The sequence below is a fragment of the Dermacentor andersoni genome, chromosome 3 (assembly GCF_023375885.2).
Source record: "Dermacentor andersoni chromosome 3, qqDerAnde1_hic_scaffold, whole genome shotgun sequence".
Classification (NCBI taxonomy): Eukaryota; Metazoa; Arthropoda; class Arachnida; order Ixodida; family Ixodidae; genus Dermacentor; species Dermacentor andersoni.
The window spans coordinates 58,445,362-58,467,920 of record NC_092816.1 but is presented as its reverse complement, the minus strand read 5'-3'; the positions used below and the strand labels follow the sequence as shown (position 1 = coordinate 58,467,920).

The window sequence follows — 22,559 nt, the reverse complement described above, 5'->3', positions numbered from 1 at the left end:
TGTTACGTCGTGACACGTGACTTCATGTTGTGTTTCGCGTTCATTTTTTAGCCAGTACAGGCTTTGAACAGATATGCATCCCACTTCATGCACTAGCTAGGAAACGGGTTAAGGCGAGGAATGCTTAAGCTCCAATGTTAAAAACCCACGCATTTATAGTTTTTCAACCTATCACGGTTTTTCAACCATACAACGCCTTCAGCTACTCCATCATGTCTCGTTCATGTGCAAAGAATAAGTAGCGGTATGAACAGAATTAGGAGTTTGATATTGAATCCGTGTTTTCTTTAGGCGAATGGCGCCAAGAGCAGGATGTTAGCATATTTTCACATCCTCCCCCTCAAAAGAAAGAAAGATAAACACATCGCATTTAATTGGTGGGACACGTCAATATTTTAACGTCAAACTGGCCTGGCCGTCGTGCTCGCATCATTATATCACTGTGTGGGCACATCAAAGACAATTAAGAGATGAATAAGAATTAACAAGCAAGACGAATGATTGAACACGCAGCGCGAGTTGTCCTTTAATGCGATATCGCTCCTCGACTTGATGTTACATCGACTGCGGATGGCTGTGTGGCCGCATCTGTTGTGTACACGCTTTGTATTTAAAAAGTAACAGTAGTAAAAAAAAGCGGGGAAAAAATAATTCCGACACCGGGAATCGAACCCGGGCCTCCTGGGTGAGAGCCAGGTATCCTAACCACTAGACCATGCCGGAGATGCTCCGGAGGTTTGTTTATATTGGTTCGGTCATTTCAGTAGTTTTTCTAAAAGTATTCCGATTCGTTTCGTTATGTAGCAGAAGCACAATAGAAGATAAACATAAATGTCTCTGCCAGCGCTGACGTCAGTATGATCACTTAATATCATAGCTTAATATCACCTACCACCGTCAACATGGAGACAAACACCCAATACCACGCGAAATTCAGCAATGGATACACGCCGACCCTATTCCGAAAAACATGCACCCAGACTACAACAAAGAACGCAGGAAGGCACGAGCTACTTCCCTCATCAAAGCTTACGCCAACACAGCGGGCGTCACCTTCGTCGACGCAGCTGAGAACCAAGATGGACGGCGCTTTGCGGCGGTTACCACAGCAGGCGGCTTGCTCCGACATGCTGCCAGCATCATTACAAAAAATGCCGAGACGGCCGAGGAAGTGGCCATTGCCCTGGCCACTCTTGACCCAACCTGCCACACCATACTGAGCGATTCTCGCGCAGCAGTCAACAACTACATCAAAGGTCGTATTTCTCATCAATCACTCCGTATCTTACGACAAGCCCCGCATTCGTCTGAAAATCAAATCACCCTCGTCTGGATCCCAGCACACGCCGGCGTTGTCCACCCTCACCTCACCAACCTCAACGAGGTTACACACTCCGTAGCACGAGGACTAGTCAACCGTGCCGGAGACGGTGCAGGTGCACCCGCAGGGCGCGACCGCCTTACGAGATACAACGACCTTGTAAAGTCATTTTACCTCGCAAGAATAACCTTCCCCACCCCTCACCGCAAGTTAAACAGGGCACAGGCAACCACCCTTCGCCTGCTACAGACGAATACATACCCCTCCCTCACACGCTATCACACTATATACCCCGACATCTACCCGAGCCAGACGTGCAAGGTCTGTAAAACTGAATCGGCAACACTGCCCCACATGCTATGGGAGTGCAAAGATCAATACGAAGAGCTTAATCCCGTGACCCTCTCGTCGAGATGGCACGCCGCCCTGCGCAGCTCCCATTTCGACGACCAACTCTGGGCGACCCAGCAGGCCTACGAAGCGGCGAAGAGGCATGACCTCGACGTCCCATCGTGGGAGGTCTAGGCCCAGCCGACAGAACTGCTGGTATTCATTAAAGTTTACTCTCTCTCTCTCTCTGGATACGAAAATGTCTTTGCAGTGCTAATCAGTTGCTCTTATGAGCTCTCTTTCGATTCGTGTAGTACATATACAGGGTGTCCCAGTTAACTTGGACTAAGATTTTTAAAAAACCCAAGAGCTCTAGAGAAATCGTACCGACTGCATAGTAGCGGCAGTCGTATGTACTCACAGCCAGTATTTTTTTCATCATGAAGTATTAATTAGTTAAGTGCTTTGAATTAGTGAACTTCTTAATTACTGCTTGAATCGCAAACATATTAATTACAGTGTTGTAGGGCACCTTAAATCACCTCCGAATCAAGCACTTATTTCGTGCTGAAGTGATCCTGGTTCTTTTTTTCCAAGAAAAAACAAAAGCCCGCGAAATACGCGAAATACGAAATAGAGGCGCACTTGCACGCCGCTACTCAAGCGCCTACAAGCAACCATTGAAGTATATACGGCTGCATTCTCTCATCGCCGCATCGTACAAGGCTCCGCTACGCTTATCAATGCGTCAGCGGCGTGTTCTCTTGATGTCGCGACCATCACATAGCGTGAAGCCCTGTATCGAGCTGCAGCCGCTGTTAAAGCCGTGTATCCGTGGCTACTCGCTTGGGAGCGCTTGAGTAGCGGCGCGCGAACGCCTATCTATTTCGTATTTTGGATGTTTCACGCGCTTTTGTTTTTTCTCGGAAAAACCAACGAGGCAAAGCTGAGCACTAAACAAATGCTTGGTTCGGAGGTTATTTGAGGTGCCCTACAACTTTGTAATATAGATGTTTGCGATTCAAGCAATAATTACATAGTTCACTAATTCAAGGTAATTAATTAAGCAACACTTCGTGATGAAAAAAATACCGGCCGTAAGTACATACGACTACGGCTACTATGCAGTCGGTACCATTTCTCTAGAGCTCTTGGTTATTTTTAAAATCTTGGTCCAAGTTAACTGGGACACGCTGTATATAGCCGTCTTATCATAATCAAATCCATTACATATAATTTGTGTTTAGCGTAATAGCATCGGTAATATGGACAACTATTGAACCTTCTTATCACTTATTATATCGTTCGTTCCTTTGTCTAGAAAAGAGAGTCTTTAATTGAGCTATGCTGACGGGTAACTTTCTTGTAAAGTTTGGGATCCGCCCTTCACTATTACTTGTTTTTTTTTTTTTTCCAACCAAAAGTTTATTCAAACTATGGGATTGGACGTTCAGTAGCCACACAGTGGGTCATTAGGGACGCCGCAGGGAAGGACAGTTCCGAATTTATTTTTGAACATTTTCGGATTGCTTAAACGTGCGCCAAAAGCACGGTACGCAAGTTTCTTCGCATTCCGTCCAAGCTAGGGTCTAAGTGCGCCTCGATGCCAAACAGTTTGCCGTCGAGGCACTCTAGTCCGGCTCGAGAAAGGAACCGGTGAATTCGTGCGAATGCCGGACTAGAGGGGGGGAGAGGGGGGAGAGGGGGGGGGGGGGCGATGGACGCTCGCGGCGGGAGTGTCTCGTATAAAACACGAGCCGTGTTCGACCTGAAATTGACGGACGAGGGATCGAAGTGGCGTGTGTATCTACAGAATCGTCCAGATTTAGAAGGAACACATAAACGCGTCATTAAAAAACAATATATATGACTGCGACTTTTTTTTTTTTTTTTTTCATATAAGACAAGGAACGTCTCGTACGATACTTCGGGCAGACGGTATTAAGCTTCACCTTTTGTTTTGATACAATGCAGCAAAGCAATCTTTACAGGAGCATTGTCAGTTCATACGAGCCGTAGCCCTAATAAACTGTCTACCTCGGGGTTATTTAGCTTTACATGTCTCCAGCGGCAGAAATATTGCAGGAAATATATATGACATTATAACTTCAAGAGAAAATTCCTAAAAAAAATATGCTATGTGCGTAACGCGCTATGAAATTATTTGACTGTACTAAAGACGAACATGCAAGATTTTGTGTTGCGTAACACATATCCGTTTGGTGTTTCGCGTTGCTCTGCGCGCCTTGGTACAACTTTTTTCATCGTATAGTGTGTAAGACGTACTCATAAAACATGAACATAGAAGCGATCAGGTGGGAGCTAGCTAGCGTGCAAAGAACAAACGCTCGTTCTCCGTACCCTTCAATGATTCGATGTCGACGTACCGAGCAACACCACGGTAGTCCTTATCAGAACCATGCGCTTTTAACTCAACAACGCTCTAAACTACGGGATAATGTCTCAGTTCAAGTGCAAGGGAAGAAATGCCGCGCATTAATCAAACGAGAAGTTGTACAATGAGTCGACTTCGCATTTTTTCTTGTAACGACATGGTTCAAAAAAGCAAATTGTTAGCATATCAGGCCGACCCCGTTTCTTTTACCTTGCGGTCACATAACTTGTCTACGTGTTATGTGGTAACAAAATTGTTAAAAGATGAGGAACAATAATATAAAATAAAACGAAAAAAAATGCTTCCGACACCGGGAATCGAACCCGGGCCTCCTGGGTGAGAGCCAGGTATCCTAACCACTAGACCATGCCGGATACGCTCCGAAGGGCCGCTTGTATCGTTTCAGTGGTTTTCTAGTGGGAGTATCCTGGCTGATTTTATTGCTTACAGGGGCCCTGAACCAGTTTTTATCGAAGTGGAAAAATGCATTTGAAATGAAGCTATTTTGGAAATACTTTGCAGCAAAGAAAGTACTGCAATGCATTCAGCGGAAGCGGAGTTATTGGCAATCAAACACGGCCTCCGCTGTGCTCCCGATACGCCCGTTCCTTCTGCAATGCTTTGCACTGCGAAGGCTACGGAGCCGTGGGGCGTGCCCACAACGCTCCGTCTTCTAAATGTTTCCGTGGCGCGCAGTTCAAATTTCACTTCGGATGTTAACGCGGACGCCTTTGGTGCCTACGACGCACCAAACATAAGCCAAACGCGGTTGTCCTCAGCGAGTCTCAGCGGGCTTAGCCAGTGGATTCGTGGCGGCACCCCGCGGCGGCCGCGGTAACTATGCCATGTAGCCGACCGCAGCTCGATGTCAGCTGTCGGCCAATAGCAGCCGGATAAGTGAATGACGAAATAAAACGTCCAGAAGATAGTGAGTTCGGGGCCTTCTGTTGAAAGGAGAGCGTTTGAGAGAAAGGCGACTTCGCTATCCGCCTGCGAGCTCCACGCACCGCGTACGAGATGAAAACTTAGCTGAGATGTTCGCAGCAGCGTATATGCTACCCGCGGTCTACGCTATTTCACCATGCCCCAAGGGTGGTTCAGGGCGCCTATAGCAGAAGTGCAATCAAAAATATAAAAGATGGCACTGCCAGAGCGGTGACATTCATTATCACTTGCAGCGAACGGGAGGGAGGAACGGTTACTTGGATATGGAAGTCACCTTGTAGTGATACAAGTAACTCGTTCGATTCATGCCAATATAATGCACGCTGTATATACCGTAATAACGTTAGTACTTTAGGATTCGTCAAGCAAGGCTGCTGCTGTAAGCTGCTGCACCGTCGTGTTGATACCAAGCTCGCTTTAAAAACGCAAGAGGAAGATCACCGCGAAAATCTTCGACTGGGCCTTCCAAGATGTCGTTCACGTACCGCGGAGCAGTGACCATAGGTTCAAAAAATATGGGGCCAATTATTCTTCCGTCAAATATACCGTACCACACACTGAATGACCACTGGTACTGGTGCCTGGTCTGCGCAACCCAATGCGGGTTCTTATCGCTCAATTAATGCGCATTATGGATGTTGACTTGAGAATTTCTGGAGAAGGTTTTCTGATCTGTCCAGAGCACTTTGTCAACAAAATCCTGTATTTCGTCCCTGTTCACAAGGATCCAATTTGAGAAATGAAGCCGCCATTGAAAGCCTCTTTCTTGCAGCTTTTGATGCAGTTGGGGGTGATACGGATGCATTTCAGCCTTCCTAAGAACTCTTGACACTGAAGACTTTGAAATGCCGACCTCACCACTCACATCACGCGCGCTGGAATGAGGGTTTGCAGTCATGAAAGCCAAAATGTCTCCTTCAACCTCTTCACGGATGGTCCCCTTTCTGTGCCGCTTCTTCCTGAAGCTACCTGTTTCTTTCAGCGTCAAGTAACTCTTCATGATTGTGTTCGCGCAAGGTCTTCCCCCACATTGCCAATTTTGATATACCTTGGCAGCTTTCCTCTTGTCGCCCCGTGCCACTTTCAAGGCAAAGACCATGTTCGCCTTCTGCTCGCTTGAGTAGGGCATGCTTTAGGCATTGCAAACAAATTCTTCGAAATGGTTGCGCGGCACGACAGTAATAGACAGTACAGCTCACATGAATCTAGCCGCTGGCACAGCTTGGAAGAAAAGCGGCGCTGTAACAAATGATGCTCTCTCTCGCACAGGTTCCAGATGTATGACGCATGTTTTGTGTGTATTTTTTCTATTCCGCATCGACTTGAACGCTGGAAAAAAATTGCTCTTCTCGTCATATCGGAATAAACGGCTGATGACGGCGCGTTCTTCGGCGACAGGCGCGAGCGGCTGCTCTGAGCGCCGTCGCCAGGCGCTACGGTAATGTCAGAGCCGAGCAAAGGCTGAAGCCCTTTCTCGTAAGTGAAGGGAAGGCGCTGCGCTGGCGATGTTTTTGCAAATCACTCATGAGAGCACTGTAATCGCTGCGCATTCGGGAGCACAGAGCGCGCTGTCACGTGGTATTTTTGTTAACTCCGCGGGCTTTCATTTTTCCCAAATAAAAACGGCCCCGCTATCTCGTTGGAAGTACCTGGGTTGGGCAATATTTGTGAAGCTCCACAACTTTCCTAGTGACGCCTGAACGTTTCAAGCTATATTTAAGAAGTTAATTAATTTATCTCGGCTAATTACTCAAACAAAGACGAGCAAAAAAAAATGGTACTGTAAGTTTAGATAAACGCTAACAACATCCACGTGATTTCTGTTCTAAAGAACGCATAGCTTTTTTTCAAAATCTTGATCCAATTTAGCTGGGACACCCAGTGTATACAGATATGAATGACTCATACCCGCGAAAACGCGGCCTCCCCATTATGACGACAATAGAGAAGTGAAATTCTACGCTGGAATGACGAGCGGCAACGGAGCTGCAGCTGTGGAAGACGACGGCAATGCTCGAGCCATTGCTGATGGTGATAGTTTCCTGCACAGAGGCGCGGACAGACGCATTTTCGCTTGAATAAACGCATCGCATTTCACTGGACACGTCAATTTTATAATAACAAACTGGCCTGGTTCGCCTGTGCTCGCATCATTACATCGCAGTTGCGTCGGCACCTCAAAGACAATTGATAGATGGACAAGAATTACCAAGCAAGATGAACGATTGAACACGCAGCGCGAGTTCTGCTTTAATGCGATCACGCTCCTCGGGTCGAAATTTCACCGAGTGTGGATGGCCGCGTGACCGCACCTGTGTACACGCTTTGTAGTTAAGTATAATAGTATCTAAAAAAAATGCCGTGAATTAATTCCCACATCGAAAATTGAACCCGGGCCTCCTCAGTGAGAGCCAGGTATCCTAACCACTAAACCATACCGGATATCCTCCGGAGTATTGTTCATATCGTTTCCCCCTGTTCAGCAGTTTTTCTAAAGAAAGTATTCCGACTCATTTAGTTATTTAGCAGAAGCGCGATGGAAAATACAAAAGAAAGTGTCCCTGCCAGCACTGCCGTCTACAGATCACTTATAGAAATAGTATATGTGAGGTTACTCGGACACGAAAATCTCTTAGCCGTGCTAAGCAGCTGCTTTTATGACCTCTCTCTCGATTCGTGTAGTACATATATAGCTGTCTTACCACATTCAAATCCATTGTAATTAATTTGTGTTTAGTGTAGTAACATTGGTAACATATTGATAACATGGACAACGCTGGCACGTTCTTATCACGTATTATATCATTCGTGCATTTGTCTAGAAAAAAAAATATTTATTGAGCTATGATGTCGGATAACATTGTTGTAACATTTGGGATCCGCCCTTCACTATTACATTTTTTTTTTTCAATCCGAAGTTTATTCAAACTATGGGATTGGACGTTCAGTAGCCACACAGTGGGTTATTAGCGACGCCGCAGGGGAGGACAGTTCCAGATTTATTTTTGAACATTTTCGGATTGCTTAAGCGTGCGCCAAAAGCACGGTACGCAAGTTTCTTCGCATTCCGTCCCAAGTAGAGTCTAAGCGCACCTCGATGCCAAACAGTTAGCCGTCGAGGCACTCTAGTCCGGCACGAGAAAGGAAGCGGCGAACTCGTGCAATTAAGGGCCGGACTAGAGAGGGGGTTGGGGGGAGGGGGTGGGAGACGCTGGCGCGAGTGTCTCGTGTACAACACGAGTCGTGTTCGACCTGAAATTGAAGGACGAGGGTTCGAAGTGACGTGTGGATATACAGAATGGTCCGAATTTAACAGGAGCACATAAACGCGTCGATTAAAAAAAATATATGTTACTTAGACTTTTTTTCTCTCTCTCTTTTTTTTTTTCATATAAGAGAAGCAATGTCTCGTACGATGCATCAGACAGACAGTATTAAGCTTCACCTTTTGTTTTGATATTATGCAACAAAGCAATCTTTACAGGAGCAATGTCAGTTCAGACGAGCCATCGCCCTAATAAACTCTCTACCTCGGGGTTATTTAGCATCACATGTCTCCATCGGTAGAAATATTGCAGGGAATACATATGCCATTATAACTTCAGGAGCAAATTTCTAAGAAAATCGTATACCTGTAACGCGCCATGGTAGCATTTATCAGGAGAATGCGCTTTTAACTGAACAACGCTCTAAGCTACGGGATCATGTCTCAGTTCAACTGCAAGGGAAGAAATAGCGCTCATGAATCAAACGAAAAGTTGGACAATGAGTCCGCTTCGCATTTTTTTCTTGTAACGACATGGTTCAAAAAAAGCAAAATGTCGGCATATCTAGCGCGACTCCGTCTCCTTGACCTTGCGACCACATATCTTATCTACGTGTTATGCAGTAACAAAAGAAAAAGAAATGAAGAACAATAATATAAAAATAATGCGGCACATGGGCAGGAAACAAAATATTTCCGACACCGGGAATCGAACCCGGGCCTCCTGGGTGAGAGCCAGGTATCCTAACCACTAGACCATGCCGGAGACGCTCGAGAGCGCCGCTTATATCATTTGAGTGGTGCTCTAGTGAGAGTATCCTGGTTCACTTCACTATTTAAAGGGTGCCTGAACCACTTTTTATCGAAGTGGAGAAATGCATTTGAAATGAAGCCATTTCGGAAATACTTTGCAGCAAAAAAGAGTACTTCAATGCGTTCAGCAGAAGCGGAGTTATTGGCATTCAAAACATTGGCCTCTGCTGTGCTCCCGTTCCTTCTTCAATGCTTTTCACTGCGAAGGCTGCAGAGCAGTGGGGGCGTGCACGCACCGTTCCGCCTTCTAAATGTCACAATGGCGCGCAGTTCAAATTTCATTTCGGTTGTTGACGTAGACGCCACGACTTCTACCTTTGGTGCCTGTGACGCGCGTGCCAAACATAAACCAAACGCTGTTGTCCGCAGCAAGCCGAAGTGCGCTTAACCAGTGGACTCGTTGCGGCACCCCGCGGCAGCCGCGGTAACTACACCATGTAGCCGACCTCAGCTCTATGTAAGCTATCGGCGAATAGCAGCCGGATAAGGGAATGACGAAATAAAGCGCCCAGAAGAGAGTTAGAACAGGGCCTTCTCTTGGGAAGAGAACGGCTCAGAAAAAGGTGACTTCGCTATCCGCCTGCCAGCTCCACGCACCTCGTACGACAACAAAACTTGGCTGAGACGTTCACAGCAGCGTATATGCTACCCGCGGAGTATGTTTTTCACCAAGCCCGAGGGGTAATTCAGGGCCCCTTTGAGAGAAGTGCAAACAAAAATATTTAAAAAGCGGCACTGCCAGCAGTGACATTCATGATCGCTTGTAGCAAACGGGAGGGAGAAACGGTTACTTGGATATGGATTGTAGGGATATAAGCAACTCGTTCGATTCAGGCCAATATAATGCGTGCTGTATTTACCGTAGTAACGTTAGCAGTTTAGATAACGCAATAATACCTTTAGTACGTATTATATCCTTCGTGCCTGTGTCAGAAAATATATTTTTATTGAGCTCACGTTGATGGCCATCTTCCCTCGAGAGTACCGCACACGACAGTCCCTCCACAAGGTATAGATGCACTACTCTTATGTGCAGCCAGCGGTTTTAGAGGGAGCACATGCACGGCTATCAAGCTATTGCGATTGCAAAGATTATTCAACTCCATAGAAAAAAAAGGTGCCTCGTATAATGCACTAGATTTCTTCCACACACACACACACACACACACACACACACACACACACACACACACACACACACACACACACACACACATATATATATATATATATATATATATATATATATATATATATATATATATATATATATATATATATATATATGGTATGCAGACTTTCATGTCATACTTTACGCGCGGTGTTAATTTTTTGCTGGGCCGTACTGGTACGTATAAATTATTAGATCAGGGTTAGGCAGGTGGGGGTGCTTTCAATGTGCACGATGTTTGTAGTTTTGCGGGCTTGTTTTGCGGGTGTCTCAGAGAATCATGGATCAGCATTTTCTTTCCGAAAGGCCGGGATACCATTTCAACCAAGGCTATGTCTCACTGGGCTTTCAACGGATATACGCACTCCCGGTGTCGGTGATGGAATTATTTCGTACAACCTGCTGGTGCGATTTAGCAGTTGTGCAAGTTAGTAGAGCTAGTAGTTAGTGCAAGTGAGTAGTTGGCCACGTTCTAGCCTCATTCCAGCGTGGAGCGTACTGTTGGGCACCGGAAGATGAGAGCATCGCCTCAACCGGTTGCGCTTAACCCGTACTGCGAGCAGCTCTCTATTCCACTCAGTACCGTGGATCCTCACGCGAGGGCGCCGCGGTCGCGTCACCTGCCAGTAAAAACGAAAGCCTTCGGCCGGCGTCGCCGCGGCCGCCGCGGCGGCGCTGCGTCGGCGCAACTTTTTTGTTGGCGCTTCGTAATTGGATGCGAAAATAGAACTTACTTTGAAAGCCCGCCGGGGGTGTCAGCCAGGGAGAGCGGGGGCCCGCGAGAGGAACTGTTCCGTCCCGGACGAGGGGAGAAACAAACAGCGAGGCCGTGCGCGAAAAAACCATCACCCCGAGCCCGAGTGTGTGTGCGCGCGCGCGTGCGTGTTGTGTGTTTCGACATAATGCCCGTTTCCGTCCGCCGGGTATGACCACCACCACTGCGGGACGCTGACTTCTGCAGCGAGCGCTTGTCGTCTGCTACCAGACTGACTAGGTAGGCAATGTGCCGGCTGCGTCGTTCCCTGTCGTGACCGTGGTCCTGCGCGACGAGGCACCAAAAATCTCAGCGCTTGACTTCTCCTCTAGTGTTTCTCTTTCTTCCTTAGCTTGGCTCGTCTCCTTTCGGAAACGGTTCGCGCAGCTAACGCGCAACGCGTGGCTCGAGTGCTGTGAAAATCGCGCCGTCGACAGGCTTGACTGTGTTTCGTCTGCATCGTCTGCGAGCAGGATTACGCCCTTGGCATCGTCTGCTGAACAATCGAAAATCAAGAGAGATACAGTACTCAGAATGGTGAGTGAAATCGACTCGTTATAAAGAGTTTGTGACCTTCATCTTCCAGTATAGACCCCCGCTTTGCTTTCTGCATATTTACATGAATGATTTTCTTCTCTTGCGAACACACTTTTGCCAAAAATATTTGTTTTACATTTACTGGTTAGTTTATATCTCTTACGGTGCTGCCAGTTGCCAGCAATAGTTTTCAAACCACCAATGACGCGATTTGATGCGTGGTCGCTGCGTGTGCCTTTTTAACACGGTGAATACGTCCATGCATGCAGTTATTCCCAGCGCTTCGAAGCGATGTAGATGCTGTATAGTTACGAAAGTTTCTTGAGGACCGTACAGTAAGACACGTCTAGACGCTAATCTCAAGTAATGAGATTAGCGATCGAATCAGTGATAATTGCATTTATCGCCGCTACAGAGCCTGACGCGATCTACTCGGGCTTCCAACTTTCGAAACGCATTTTTCGTAATTGAATTTCGCATATTTTAATACAGCTTAGAAGACATTAACGCGCGAGCGATTAACCCGTTTCACGATAGACAAAACAAATTGCACACATTCTGCTGAAAGTGGCCGACTTTCTTGCACTTCAAGCATTTTCAAGAGGTCTAGAATGCGTTTTCCTTTGCCGACTTTTGATTCACCTTGCCGTCTACACAGCGAAAGGGGCCGCTCGCTCGACAGCTTTCCAGAACTATACAAGCCTGTTTACTTTTTTATTTTTTTTTATTTTAATATACTGCAGGCCTTTCACGGCCCGAGCAGGAGTGGTACAACAATGTAATGATAAAAAAAAATGATCATGATGAAAAGTGAATACACTGAATGCGGTTAATAAATAATAAATAAATAAAAATAATACAAGTTATTGCAACACACAATATCGTTAATTAACTTATTCCACTGCGAAATGGCCGACGGAAAAAGGGAATGTTTGTTAACATTAACACGACTTGGGGGAAGATAGGTTGTTTTAGAATGATTTAGTCTGGTTGAGCGCTATTGGAGGATCTTGCAGGTAATGAGATCGTGTTATCTGGAAATGACCATGGTATAATTGATAGATGAATTTTAGTCGTGAAATTGCTCTTCTCTGCGAGAGGGATTTTAGGTTTGCCCTTGCGAGCAGACCTGAGATACTGGACTGTCTTTTGTAATCCGAATATACAAACCTAATGGCTAATTCTTGTATGTCTTCTATTTTATATATAAAACATTTTTGATGAGCATTTGATGATTTCTTGTTTTAATGTATATCGGAAATAGAAATTCTACTCTGTTAGCAGTTTTCTGTTATTTTTTTCTTACGAATTCGCAGTAAGCTGATTCAGAGACCACGGAAAAGTATTTGTTGTATTTGTCCGATTTGGTAGAATTTTATTCTGCGGCAGAAAATTTCCTTTCCTCTCCCTCTCTTCCACTGCACTATGCATTCCTCGGGGTTACCGAAGAAAGGAATGCCACAGCGCTCACGCAAAGGATTTTGAAGGTTCATGGACACTCGGCGTAGTGGCTCAGCTCCACTCAGTATAATCTGGAATACATCGGTACAGTAAAAAAAAAAAAAAAAAGAAGACTTGATAATACACTGGGCTGGGTGCTCATTGATTCAGCCATAATCTGGGTGCCTGAAGGTCTTCAAGAGACAAGTGTCTCGAATTCGTTTTAATACATGTCTTGGGTATTAGTCTGCAATCGTTTGTTTATTAAACACCCGCCTGGCGTGTTGTAAAGGTGCGTGTCCCGCTGAATGGCACGAAGAATATAGAATTCCGCGGTCAGAATCGTGTAGCCAAAACGACTAGACCGACTACACAAGTATGTAATTTTCACGCAGGGTCAGGTTTCAATAGTTATTTCGTAATATATGTCGTGATGTCGTGCTCGCGATTTAATTTCATTCGTTTCAAACAGCGTAAGCAGATCTATAGAGCAACATAACGTTTGTTTCATTTTTTTTATGGCCCACCAAACGCGTCTCTGGAATTTTATCGGTAAAGTGAACGTCCCTTTTATAGGCGCGTCTTTCGTGAGGCCTTATGATGTCCGTCGGCTGCTGTGGCATGTATACACCTCATCCTGCGTCTTCGGTTTTTCAGTTATAGTAATTTACCATAGTAAACTTGAAACGTCAGCCTCAACCCTGAAACATGCCAGTCAACTTGCAAAATCTCAACAGGGAACGAAGCGTGTCTATAAGAAAGCTGCACTTTTACAAATAAAGGGCTTTAGTGCAACCAAGAAGAGCGTGCGTCTGTATGTTCAAACTTCTCTTTTTTCGCTGTTAGCCGCTTCTTCTCTTCCGAGAAAATTCATGCCACAAGAGTCAGTCAAAACGTAACCGCTGTAGCAATAACGCGACACAACCAATTTCGACCATTTTCATCGAGAGCCATTTTCACCTCTACAATGACCAATGCCCTCCTGCGCGTGCTGTTTATTACGATGTAGTTAACCTTCTGAACAACGGCCTATAACGACCACGACGCCAGCAATGCTGAAAACCAAAGATTCAAGAGGAAGGGAGAGCCTCGTACTCCACCTGTTGGGGCGCAAGAAGCTATAATGATGGCCAGACAACGCAAGTAGTCGTGGCAGCATCCTTGGCGGCTTGGAAACTTCTGTGCTCTCCCTCTCTCTCTTTTCATCCCTGTATACCCTTTCCCCCAGTGGAGGGTAGCAAACCGGACGTGCGTCTGGTTAACCTGCTTGCCTTTACTCTCTCCTATCTATCTATCTCTCTCTCTCTCTCTTGAGCAGTGCCGCGCGCGTTCCACCTGAACTTGCCGTTATTGCGGCGAGAAGCATTTACGTAACAGAAGACGGGACTTGAAGGTAACGAAGCGCCAAGAAACGAAAAACAAACAAAACGGTGTTACAGACAACGGCATGGACTGTTGGTAAATAGGAACTTTTTTAGTGCAACGAAGAGAAATGGCAATCACGAACCGCTTCGCCCATCTACAATAGCGCACGAGCAGTGGAGGGAAATAAATTGTGTGAAAAGCAGCTAGGACTGAGAGAGAGGAGCAACAGCACAGGAAGCACATCTTGGTATATCTCCTGGAATGTCGCCAAGAAGCGCAGCTGCTTGCGCGCTCTTATGTGCAGTACCGCCTCCCTTGAGCCGCGTGTACCATTTCTTCTTTTTTAGGACGGCATAATCACCGATAGGGGTAGGTCGCATACCGGCCGCATCTCTATGAATAATCACAGATCCCGAGGATATTGGCCATGTTTGTCGGCATCCCCTTTGAAACGGGGTGGACAGAGGGTCACCTAGCCTGCTTGATTTAATCACGTTTTACTACATCTATCGCCATATATATAGCCTTCGGCCTATCTGACCTCGACCTTAACTTTCGCATTTGAAGCCTCTATCACTATGTTGTACCATTACGTACGCTTGCAATGACCCCGGTTCGATCAATCTCACCTTTCGTACTTTTTTTCCCCACCAATACTCTAATCGTCTCTTACTTATCTCGACCGATTACCAGTTAACCCTTCGATCGTCTTTCAATCCCAATGCTTCTGGAAGGTGGACACTCCCCACGGGTCTCGCTGTAAGCGAATATCTTGGCATTCTATTTCGATGTGAGGGCTCGTTTCCGGGCTCTTTTTGTTGTTGTTGTTGTTGTTGTTGTTGTTGTTGTTGTGGTTGCTGCTGCTGTTGCACACACATGCCTCAACCTATGGCGCATATTTGCTCCGGTATGTTTTTCTTTTCTTTTTTTGTTGTCCCCAGGCAGCCCGCTCGGGCCTCAAATAACAAGGCGCTGCCCTTTGCGTTGTCGTACATAAGGACCACCACTTCCACACCAAATAGTACATGTGGAGAATAGCCCAACGCCCTTCATACACTTACTGGGAAGAGCCCCGAAATGTTCTCTTCCTCGACCTTAGCTAATTCGCTCTGACACCCCAACCGCCTTTTCCTGTATACACCTAGAGAGAGCTGGACCGCTTCATCCGCAATAGCTACGCCATAAGCTTTGGCCACTGCTGGCGGCCCGCATCAAACACATCGATAGGTCCGGGCAAACGCACTCGCCACTAGGACCTAGGACTCGGCCCTCCGACTTGCAGGTGGACTCAAAAATTACCTCGGATAAGATTACACATAAAACGTACATTCCGGATGTAACGCCGCGGTGGTTCGTGTGGGTGTGTGCAGAGGTGGTTTAGTCACATTATATTACCGTCAGCTCTTGTGAAAGTTGATCTTAATTCGGCCTATAGGGCCGTCGTGTCGTCACAGGTGGTTAAAAGTGTACGTGAAGTGCGCTTAGAATTGTACGAGTTGCCATAACACAAATCCGGGGTACGACATTTAACACACCTACTATGCCACGCCTTCAGCTTGTGCTTAGGCAATTTTTTTTCTTTCTTTCTTTCTTTTACAGCGTCAAACTTGAGACGGTTTCTTTCACCACGTACGTCTTCGGCATCCAACCATGTGGTCTAAAAAAATATATTATGCAGAACCAACGCACATGTTGGCGTCTCTGTGAAGCGGTTGAGTAAATGCTATACATTTGCTATACAATTAACAGCCACGCTAACAATCGTGTTTACTTTCATCGTACCCAACGTGTAATCTCGTGCAATGATTATGCTTATGCACCGCGAAGGACGCGAAGGACACAAGTTTCCTCGTGTCACAATGACACAGCGGCCCTTTCGTAACACAGCAGCCGGTATTAGGGTAATAACTGCCTTGAACAGCAATTATATTCCTCGAGTCTGAGGGAGAGGTACTTTTGTTACGAGGCAATACAGATTCGAGTGGAAGAGAGTCAAGGAGATATAGGATGATGACGTGTACATTACTTTTCCAGTGAGTTCTCATAACTACAGCGTAACTAAATTTCTATATATCGTACACTCACTCGGTAGGGCGGGGGGGGGGGGGTCTTTTTTTCACACAAACACACAAAAATTGAATCACTTGTTCAACACATATGCACAACGTAATTATTGGCAGCGTGTATTCCGAGAAAACGAAACAAAAAAATCTATTTGTTCGTCACAGAACATGGCAGCAGAAGGATGCACGTAGACCATCCCCGTGAAGTATGGTGCCATAATGTTTTCGTCAAAGTGGGACGTTTGTAGTAAAACTCAGCATGCAGTAGTAAAATGGAGCTACATTGAGTATGCAGGGGGTTATAGTTACCCGAAGCTCACCTATGTCATCACTTGACAGAATTGGCAGAAGATAAAAGATGAGAGCCTATATCAGCCTATATTATGTCCACTACAGGACGAAGGCCTCTCTCTGCGATCTCCGATTACCCTCCTCCTGCGCCAGCCGATTCCAACTAGCACCCGCGCATTTCCTAATTTCATCGCACCACCTAGTCTTCTGCCGTCCTCTACTGCGCTTCCCTTCTCTTGGTGCCCATTCTGTAACCTTAATGGTCGAACGGTCATCTAACCTGCGCATTACATGAACTGCCCAGCGTCATTTTTTTCTCTTAATGTCAATTAGAATATCGGCTATACCCTAGCATTCTTCGTTCCTTCGCTCTTTGTGCTGTCCTTAACTTGTTCTCGAGCTTCTTTGTCAGTCTTCAAGTCTCTGCCTCATATGTCAGCACCGGTAAAATGCACCGATTATAGACTTTCCTTTTCAATGATAATGGTAAGCTTCCAGTCAGGAGCTGACAATGTCTGCCGCATGCGATCCAACAGATTTTTATTCTTCTATGAATTCCCTTCTCATGATCAAAGCTCCCTGTGATTAATTGACCTAGGTAAACGTACTCCTTCACAGACTCTAGAGGCTGACTGGCGATTCTGAACTCTTGTTCCCTTGCCCGGTTGTTCATCATTATCTTTGCCTTCTGAATATTAATCTTCAACCCCAGTCTTACACTCTCCCTGTTAAGGTCCTCAATCATTTGTTGCAACTCGTCTGCACTGTTGATGAATAGAACAAAGTCATCGGCAAATCGAAGGTTGCTGAGGTATTCGCCGTCGACCTTTACACCTAAGCCTTCCCCAGTTTACTAGCTTGAATACTTCTTACAAGCACGCAGTGAATAGCATTGAAGAGATTCTGTCTCCTTGTCTGACCCTTTTCTTTATATGTATCTTCCTACTTTTCTTGTGTAGAATTAAGGTAGCTGTGGAATCTCTGTAGATATCTTCCAAGATATTTACGTGAGCGGTCTGTACTCCTTGATTATGTAATGTCTCTATGACTGCTGATATCCCTACTGAATCAAATGTCTTCTCGTAATCTATGAAAGTCATGTAGAGAGGCTGATTGTACTCTGCGGATTTCCCCATTACCTGATTAAGGACATGGAATTGATCCATTGTAGAGTATCCCTTCTCGAAACCTGTCTGTTCCCTTGGTTGACTAAAGCCCAGTGTTGTCCTTTGCTCTCTATTGGAGATTATCTTGGTGAATATTTTGTATAATACTCGGAGTAAGCTAATGGGCCTAAATTTTTCAATTCTTTTTGTGTCTCCCTTATTGTGGATTAGTATAATGTTTGCATTCTTCCATTAAATTTAGTTAAAAGTACAGTCAGTAGAACTTTGCCTTGCGACAGTTGGTCGGACGTACTGAGAGAATGATTAGGGACCGAATTATACGGGGACAAAAAACACGTATCGACAGGACGGGCTTGGCCAATCCCCCAGTGTGGGCACGCGCCATTGCTGCACAAGGATCTTACATTTACAGCTACATCTTAATAGTGCTCTCAAGAGTTAGTGCTCCTAGAAGCACACTGAAGAACTACTAGATCAATTTATACTGATAATTTCTTTTTTAAATTTCCTTTACCAAGTTGTGTCGCTGGTTTCTTTACAGTGCAATATGATCCCTTGTTTGCCCACAAACGATTCACTATATATCTTCGTTTGCGCAAGTCGTTTGCAGCACTACTGTGGAAGCTGCGGGGATGCTTAGCCAATGGGAAGGCCGAATGCTGCTCGAGATGTGTTCATCCGCGCCACGTCGTCTGCTCACCGTCGCAGTAATTCGCGGTACATCACGTGCGCATGCGCAAAGGGTCTTGACATGTCACGTATCGCTGTATAACGTATCAGGTCATCGAGAAAAAAAAATGAAACTCTCGAAACCTGCCAATATAACCAGGCATTTACGCTTGGAACTACATTCTCCTGCGCAAGGATATTACTTGTGTACGCCTCATACTTCCGGCAGTGCTGCAAACGACTTGCGAGATGGACTGTAGTTCCGCGTAGACGCCGCCAAAAATTCGTGGCGTCATGGTTAACTAGTGAATGATGAGGTGACGAGGGCGGCAACCATTTTTTCTTCTTTTCGACTCTTTACTGGCGTTATACCAAACTTACTGTCACGGTGTGCAACAGCGGTCGCTTTTTTCTGTCGCGGAAGTGTGTATACTACTAATATCGCTCAAGTCAATATTTCTCGTCCCTTTAAAAGCACACTATAGAGAAATGCTAAGACAGTTTATAGTGATACAACCTTCGTTCAGCACCCTTTATTCTTGAATTTCGCGGTAGTTGGTCGACTATTTGAAAATGAAATGAAGGCCAAGCTTTCACCTTTTTTTTTAAAATAGTATATCACGTCACGGATCTCAATATGTCTTTCTTTTTTTCTTTTGGTATGTCGGCAATCTGCGACGCAATAGATGTTCTTGAAATTTGCTAGGTTCCTTTTTTTTGTTTTTAAAATGCCATGTAGCCCGTCTTTATCGATAAAAGAGAAACTGTAGGAGCAGAGACCGTAAGAGATGCGTGACGTCACGCGTCTGGCAACAGTGCTGGGACTTCAATGCGGCGTCGCCATCCGTTCTTATAGTGTTACGTGTTCTTTCTGTTTTCTTTTTTTTTTTTTTTTGATGCACCGGGCCTCATCTTCGCGGTTAACGTGGCTTCTAAAGCGATGGCTTTTCTTTGCCTCTTGCCCTCAATTTATACGAGCGTTGGCCGCGACTTTGTTGTCAGAGGGAGAGAGAGAGAGCAAATGATAAATGAAAGGCAGGGAGGTTAACCAGGACTGAGCCCGGTTGGCTACAACTTTCTTGTAAATTATACACGAACTTAGGCTCCTGTGTATATACCGCTGGGTTGCCTGAAAAGAGAAGCAGTCAATAGATGAAGCGCAAATAGTGACGGCACACTAGGAAGGAACAAAGACAGGACTCTCTTCGTTCCTTTCTAGTGTGCCGTCACTATGGCGCTTCATCTATTGAAAGCTATGCACCAAATAGCCTCACAACGTGTTTTATTGCAAGACAAGCAGAACAGGAGGCCGTAAGTCGGCAACGAAAATATTGAAGAAGCCTGCTACAGAGAAGTCAAGATGAAGTTTGAAACAACAGAAGCCGAGCTTTAAGAAGAAGCGAAGAGGAAGACGTCCAGTGAAAAAAAACATATGTATACATAGTGACGGGATTTTTCAATGGGCCAAATGTATTTAGAAGTGTGAGAAGCACAACTTCCCGATTACCTTAGGTTTATTTGCCCAGCCGTCTCGCTCGGTGGACCTAACTTTTTCGAGGGCTTGAAAAAGGTCAAGCCCTTGGAAAAGGTCGGTTCACTGCACGAAACTGTTGGGAAACTAAACCGAAGATAACCCCGCGAAGTTGTGCTTCTCATGTTTCTACATATATATAATATTCCCTGGTTAGGAACGGAAGCAGATAAAGATTAAGACGGATAACAAGTCTGTCAAGGAAGGGAAGGAGAGAAAGACAGAAGAGAGATATTGAATATGGCGATTATGTTAATAAATGCTCGAAGGCTCCCAACTTACAGGGTGATCATTGTTAAGTTTTATGTAATTTTTAAACATCGCCTGCGGCTGATTGCATAATTCTTGTCCTTTAGCTGGATTGTTCGAAGAGGTGGACATTACTAGCACGAGAAATCGAAACACGTAGTCAAATAATTAATAAAAATTCACTAATTAACTTCATAAAATGCATAAAAAAGCGTTTTGCTAAAAAAAAGTGGAACAACAGTGCGTTTTTAGGGCAAGTTTGGTAGCGCTTATCTCAAAAATGGCGTCATTCTGGAAATTCATTCCAAGTGAATACGCCTTGCAACCTCACCGTCTACAATTCGTAAATTGCAATTTGTGCCTTAAAATACTTACGTAATTCAAAAGATGGTTAGTGGATTTTTGCAAATTAGACGAATATGTGTTTTGATTTCTAGTGCAAGTAATGTCAGCCTCTCTGAATAATCCAGTTCAAGGACTCGGTGATTAAATATATACATATATACATATATATATATATATATATATATATATATATATATATATATATATATATATATATATATATATATATATATATATATATATATATATATATATATATATATATATCACCGAGTCCTACACATGCACGGGACCCGCGGATTTCATTTTATTGTAGATAGATAACTTACTAATAACGCTCAAACTATTCTTCCTATTTAACGTCCATTTAGAACAGTGTTCCTGAAACTATTCCAGTTCTTGAGTCACGACCTTTATAACCTTTCTGAAAATTTACCTGTTTCGATGACATCCAGATACGTTTACAATTCAATTTATTTAAAATAATTTACCCGGAGCAGAGAGTTACTTTCAACTTTCATATTTTGCATTTTCCTTTGTAGTTACAGAAAAACAAAAATGCTTTTTCATGATTTGTGAAGAGGATTGATCCAATCACGTATCTGAATGAGAACGATCTAGTTTAACCCCTGTGGCCCGAATTTTAAATGCCGTAGCATCTCTTTGCCTACCTCCTATGTAAAACTTGCTCCTCTCGCACCGACAAGCAAAGGGGCACGAAGAGGCGAGGGGACAGTTCAAAGCTTGACACCGACGGAATTCGCAAGAGGCACTGACGTCATTGGTGATAGCGATAGTTGATCCTCCACGACCTTCACCCCCCCCCCCCCTCCCCACCCCAAGGATACAAAAATTCTCACGACCCATTCGAGGGCCACGAGCCCGCAGTTTGAGTAACACTGATTTAGAAGCTGATCGACGCTGCGAAAAAAAAAAAAAAAGCTGGTGGCAGCAACCGGCTCTCGTTCCAAGCGCCGAGGGCCTTATAGAAGGAGGAGGGAGAGACTCACTCGTACGCGTGGGTGTTTTTCTTCCGGTGTTGGCTTTGGCCCGAGGCTTTCACCTGGCAGGCCTTCGCATCTTGCGTCGTGCCGCTCATTGTTTTGACGCGAAGGGCGTATTGACGAACTGGGACGACGAAGCTTGGCCGCAAGGCAAATACGGGACGCGCGCGCGTCTTAGCTGTCCTTTGCCGTACACCACGCCGAGCTCCGACGAGTCGTCGTTTTATACTGCACGTGCAGGCAGTACGCACGCGGTACAATCGTAACGCAAAGCAATATCGTGATATCACAAACGTTCTTCGTTCAGGAGTCACGAGTGGTGATGTCGGCCGGTAGATTAAAAAAAGAAACTACAAAAAAAAAAGAACGTGTCGCAGTACTTTCGGGGTTCGCGCACGAGGTCCCGGTCCCGGGATTAATTAATACCTGCGGTTTTACGTGCAAAAGACTAAGATATGATTATGAGGCACGCTGTACTTGGATGGTACTCTCCGGGTTCATTTTGACCACCTTGGGTTTCTTTAAACCGCGCACCCAATGCACGGTATACACGGTCGTTTTTTTTTTTTTTTTTTTGCGTTTCTTGCGCTTCGAAATGCGGCTGCGCGGCCGGAATTTTGACCCGGCGTCCTCGGGCTTAGAAGCGCAACGCCAAAGCACCCTCTATACGCCACCGCGCCGGGTGGTCCCAGGGTGCTCTCATCTTCCTGTTAAAGGGCTGTCACCTAATTTCTCAAAAGTACTCTGATATTCGTATTACTGGCATTCGTGCAATGTGTGCAGCAATGGTTCTTCTCGGCCGCGTGCGTTTCAGTTGACACTGTCCGCCGCTCCAATTCGCGTGGCGTCATCGCTTTACAGCTACAAGCTACGTATATTTGGCTCACACCCGACCCCCCCCCCCCCTCCCTCCCTATGTCATTTTCATGTCCACCCGTGAAAGT

General features: G+C 45.4%; 1 protein-coding gene and 3 non-coding genes across 5 annotated transcripts in view; 1 reads left to right on the top strand and 3 right to left on the bottom strand.

Annotated features, from left to right (window-relative positions):
- The window catches only part of LOC126547409 (calmodulin-B-like), a 167,434-nt gene that overhangs the window by 5,768 nt on the left and 139,107 nt on the right, over positions 1 to 22,559 (top strand). Inside the window, exon 1 of one of the 2 annotated variants that reach the window (XM_050195397.3) lies at positions 10,968 to 11,531. The exons of the other annotated variant lie outside the window; for it this stretch is intronic. Coding sequence (XP_050051354.1) covers positions 11,529 to 11,531 — 3 coding nt within the window. The 5' untranslated portion in view covers positions 10,968 to 11,528. Of the gene's footprint in view, positions 1 to 10,967; positions 11,532 to 22,559 lie in introns of those variants that run through there. 2 annotated transcript variants of the gene reach the window in all.
- Positions 652 to 723, bottom strand: TRNAE-CUC (transfer RNA glutamic acid (anticodon CUC)). The gene has a single exon. It is a non-coding gene; the product is annotated as a tRNA-Glu (tRNA).
- On the bottom strand, positions 4,349 to 4,420 carry TRNAE-CUC (transfer RNA glutamic acid (anticodon CUC)). The gene has a single exon. It is a non-coding gene; the product is annotated as a tRNA-Glu (tRNA).
- TRNAE-CUC (transfer RNA glutamic acid (anticodon CUC)) lies at positions 8,951 to 9,022 on the bottom strand. Its single transcript has one exon. It is a non-coding gene; the product is annotated as a tRNA-Glu (tRNA).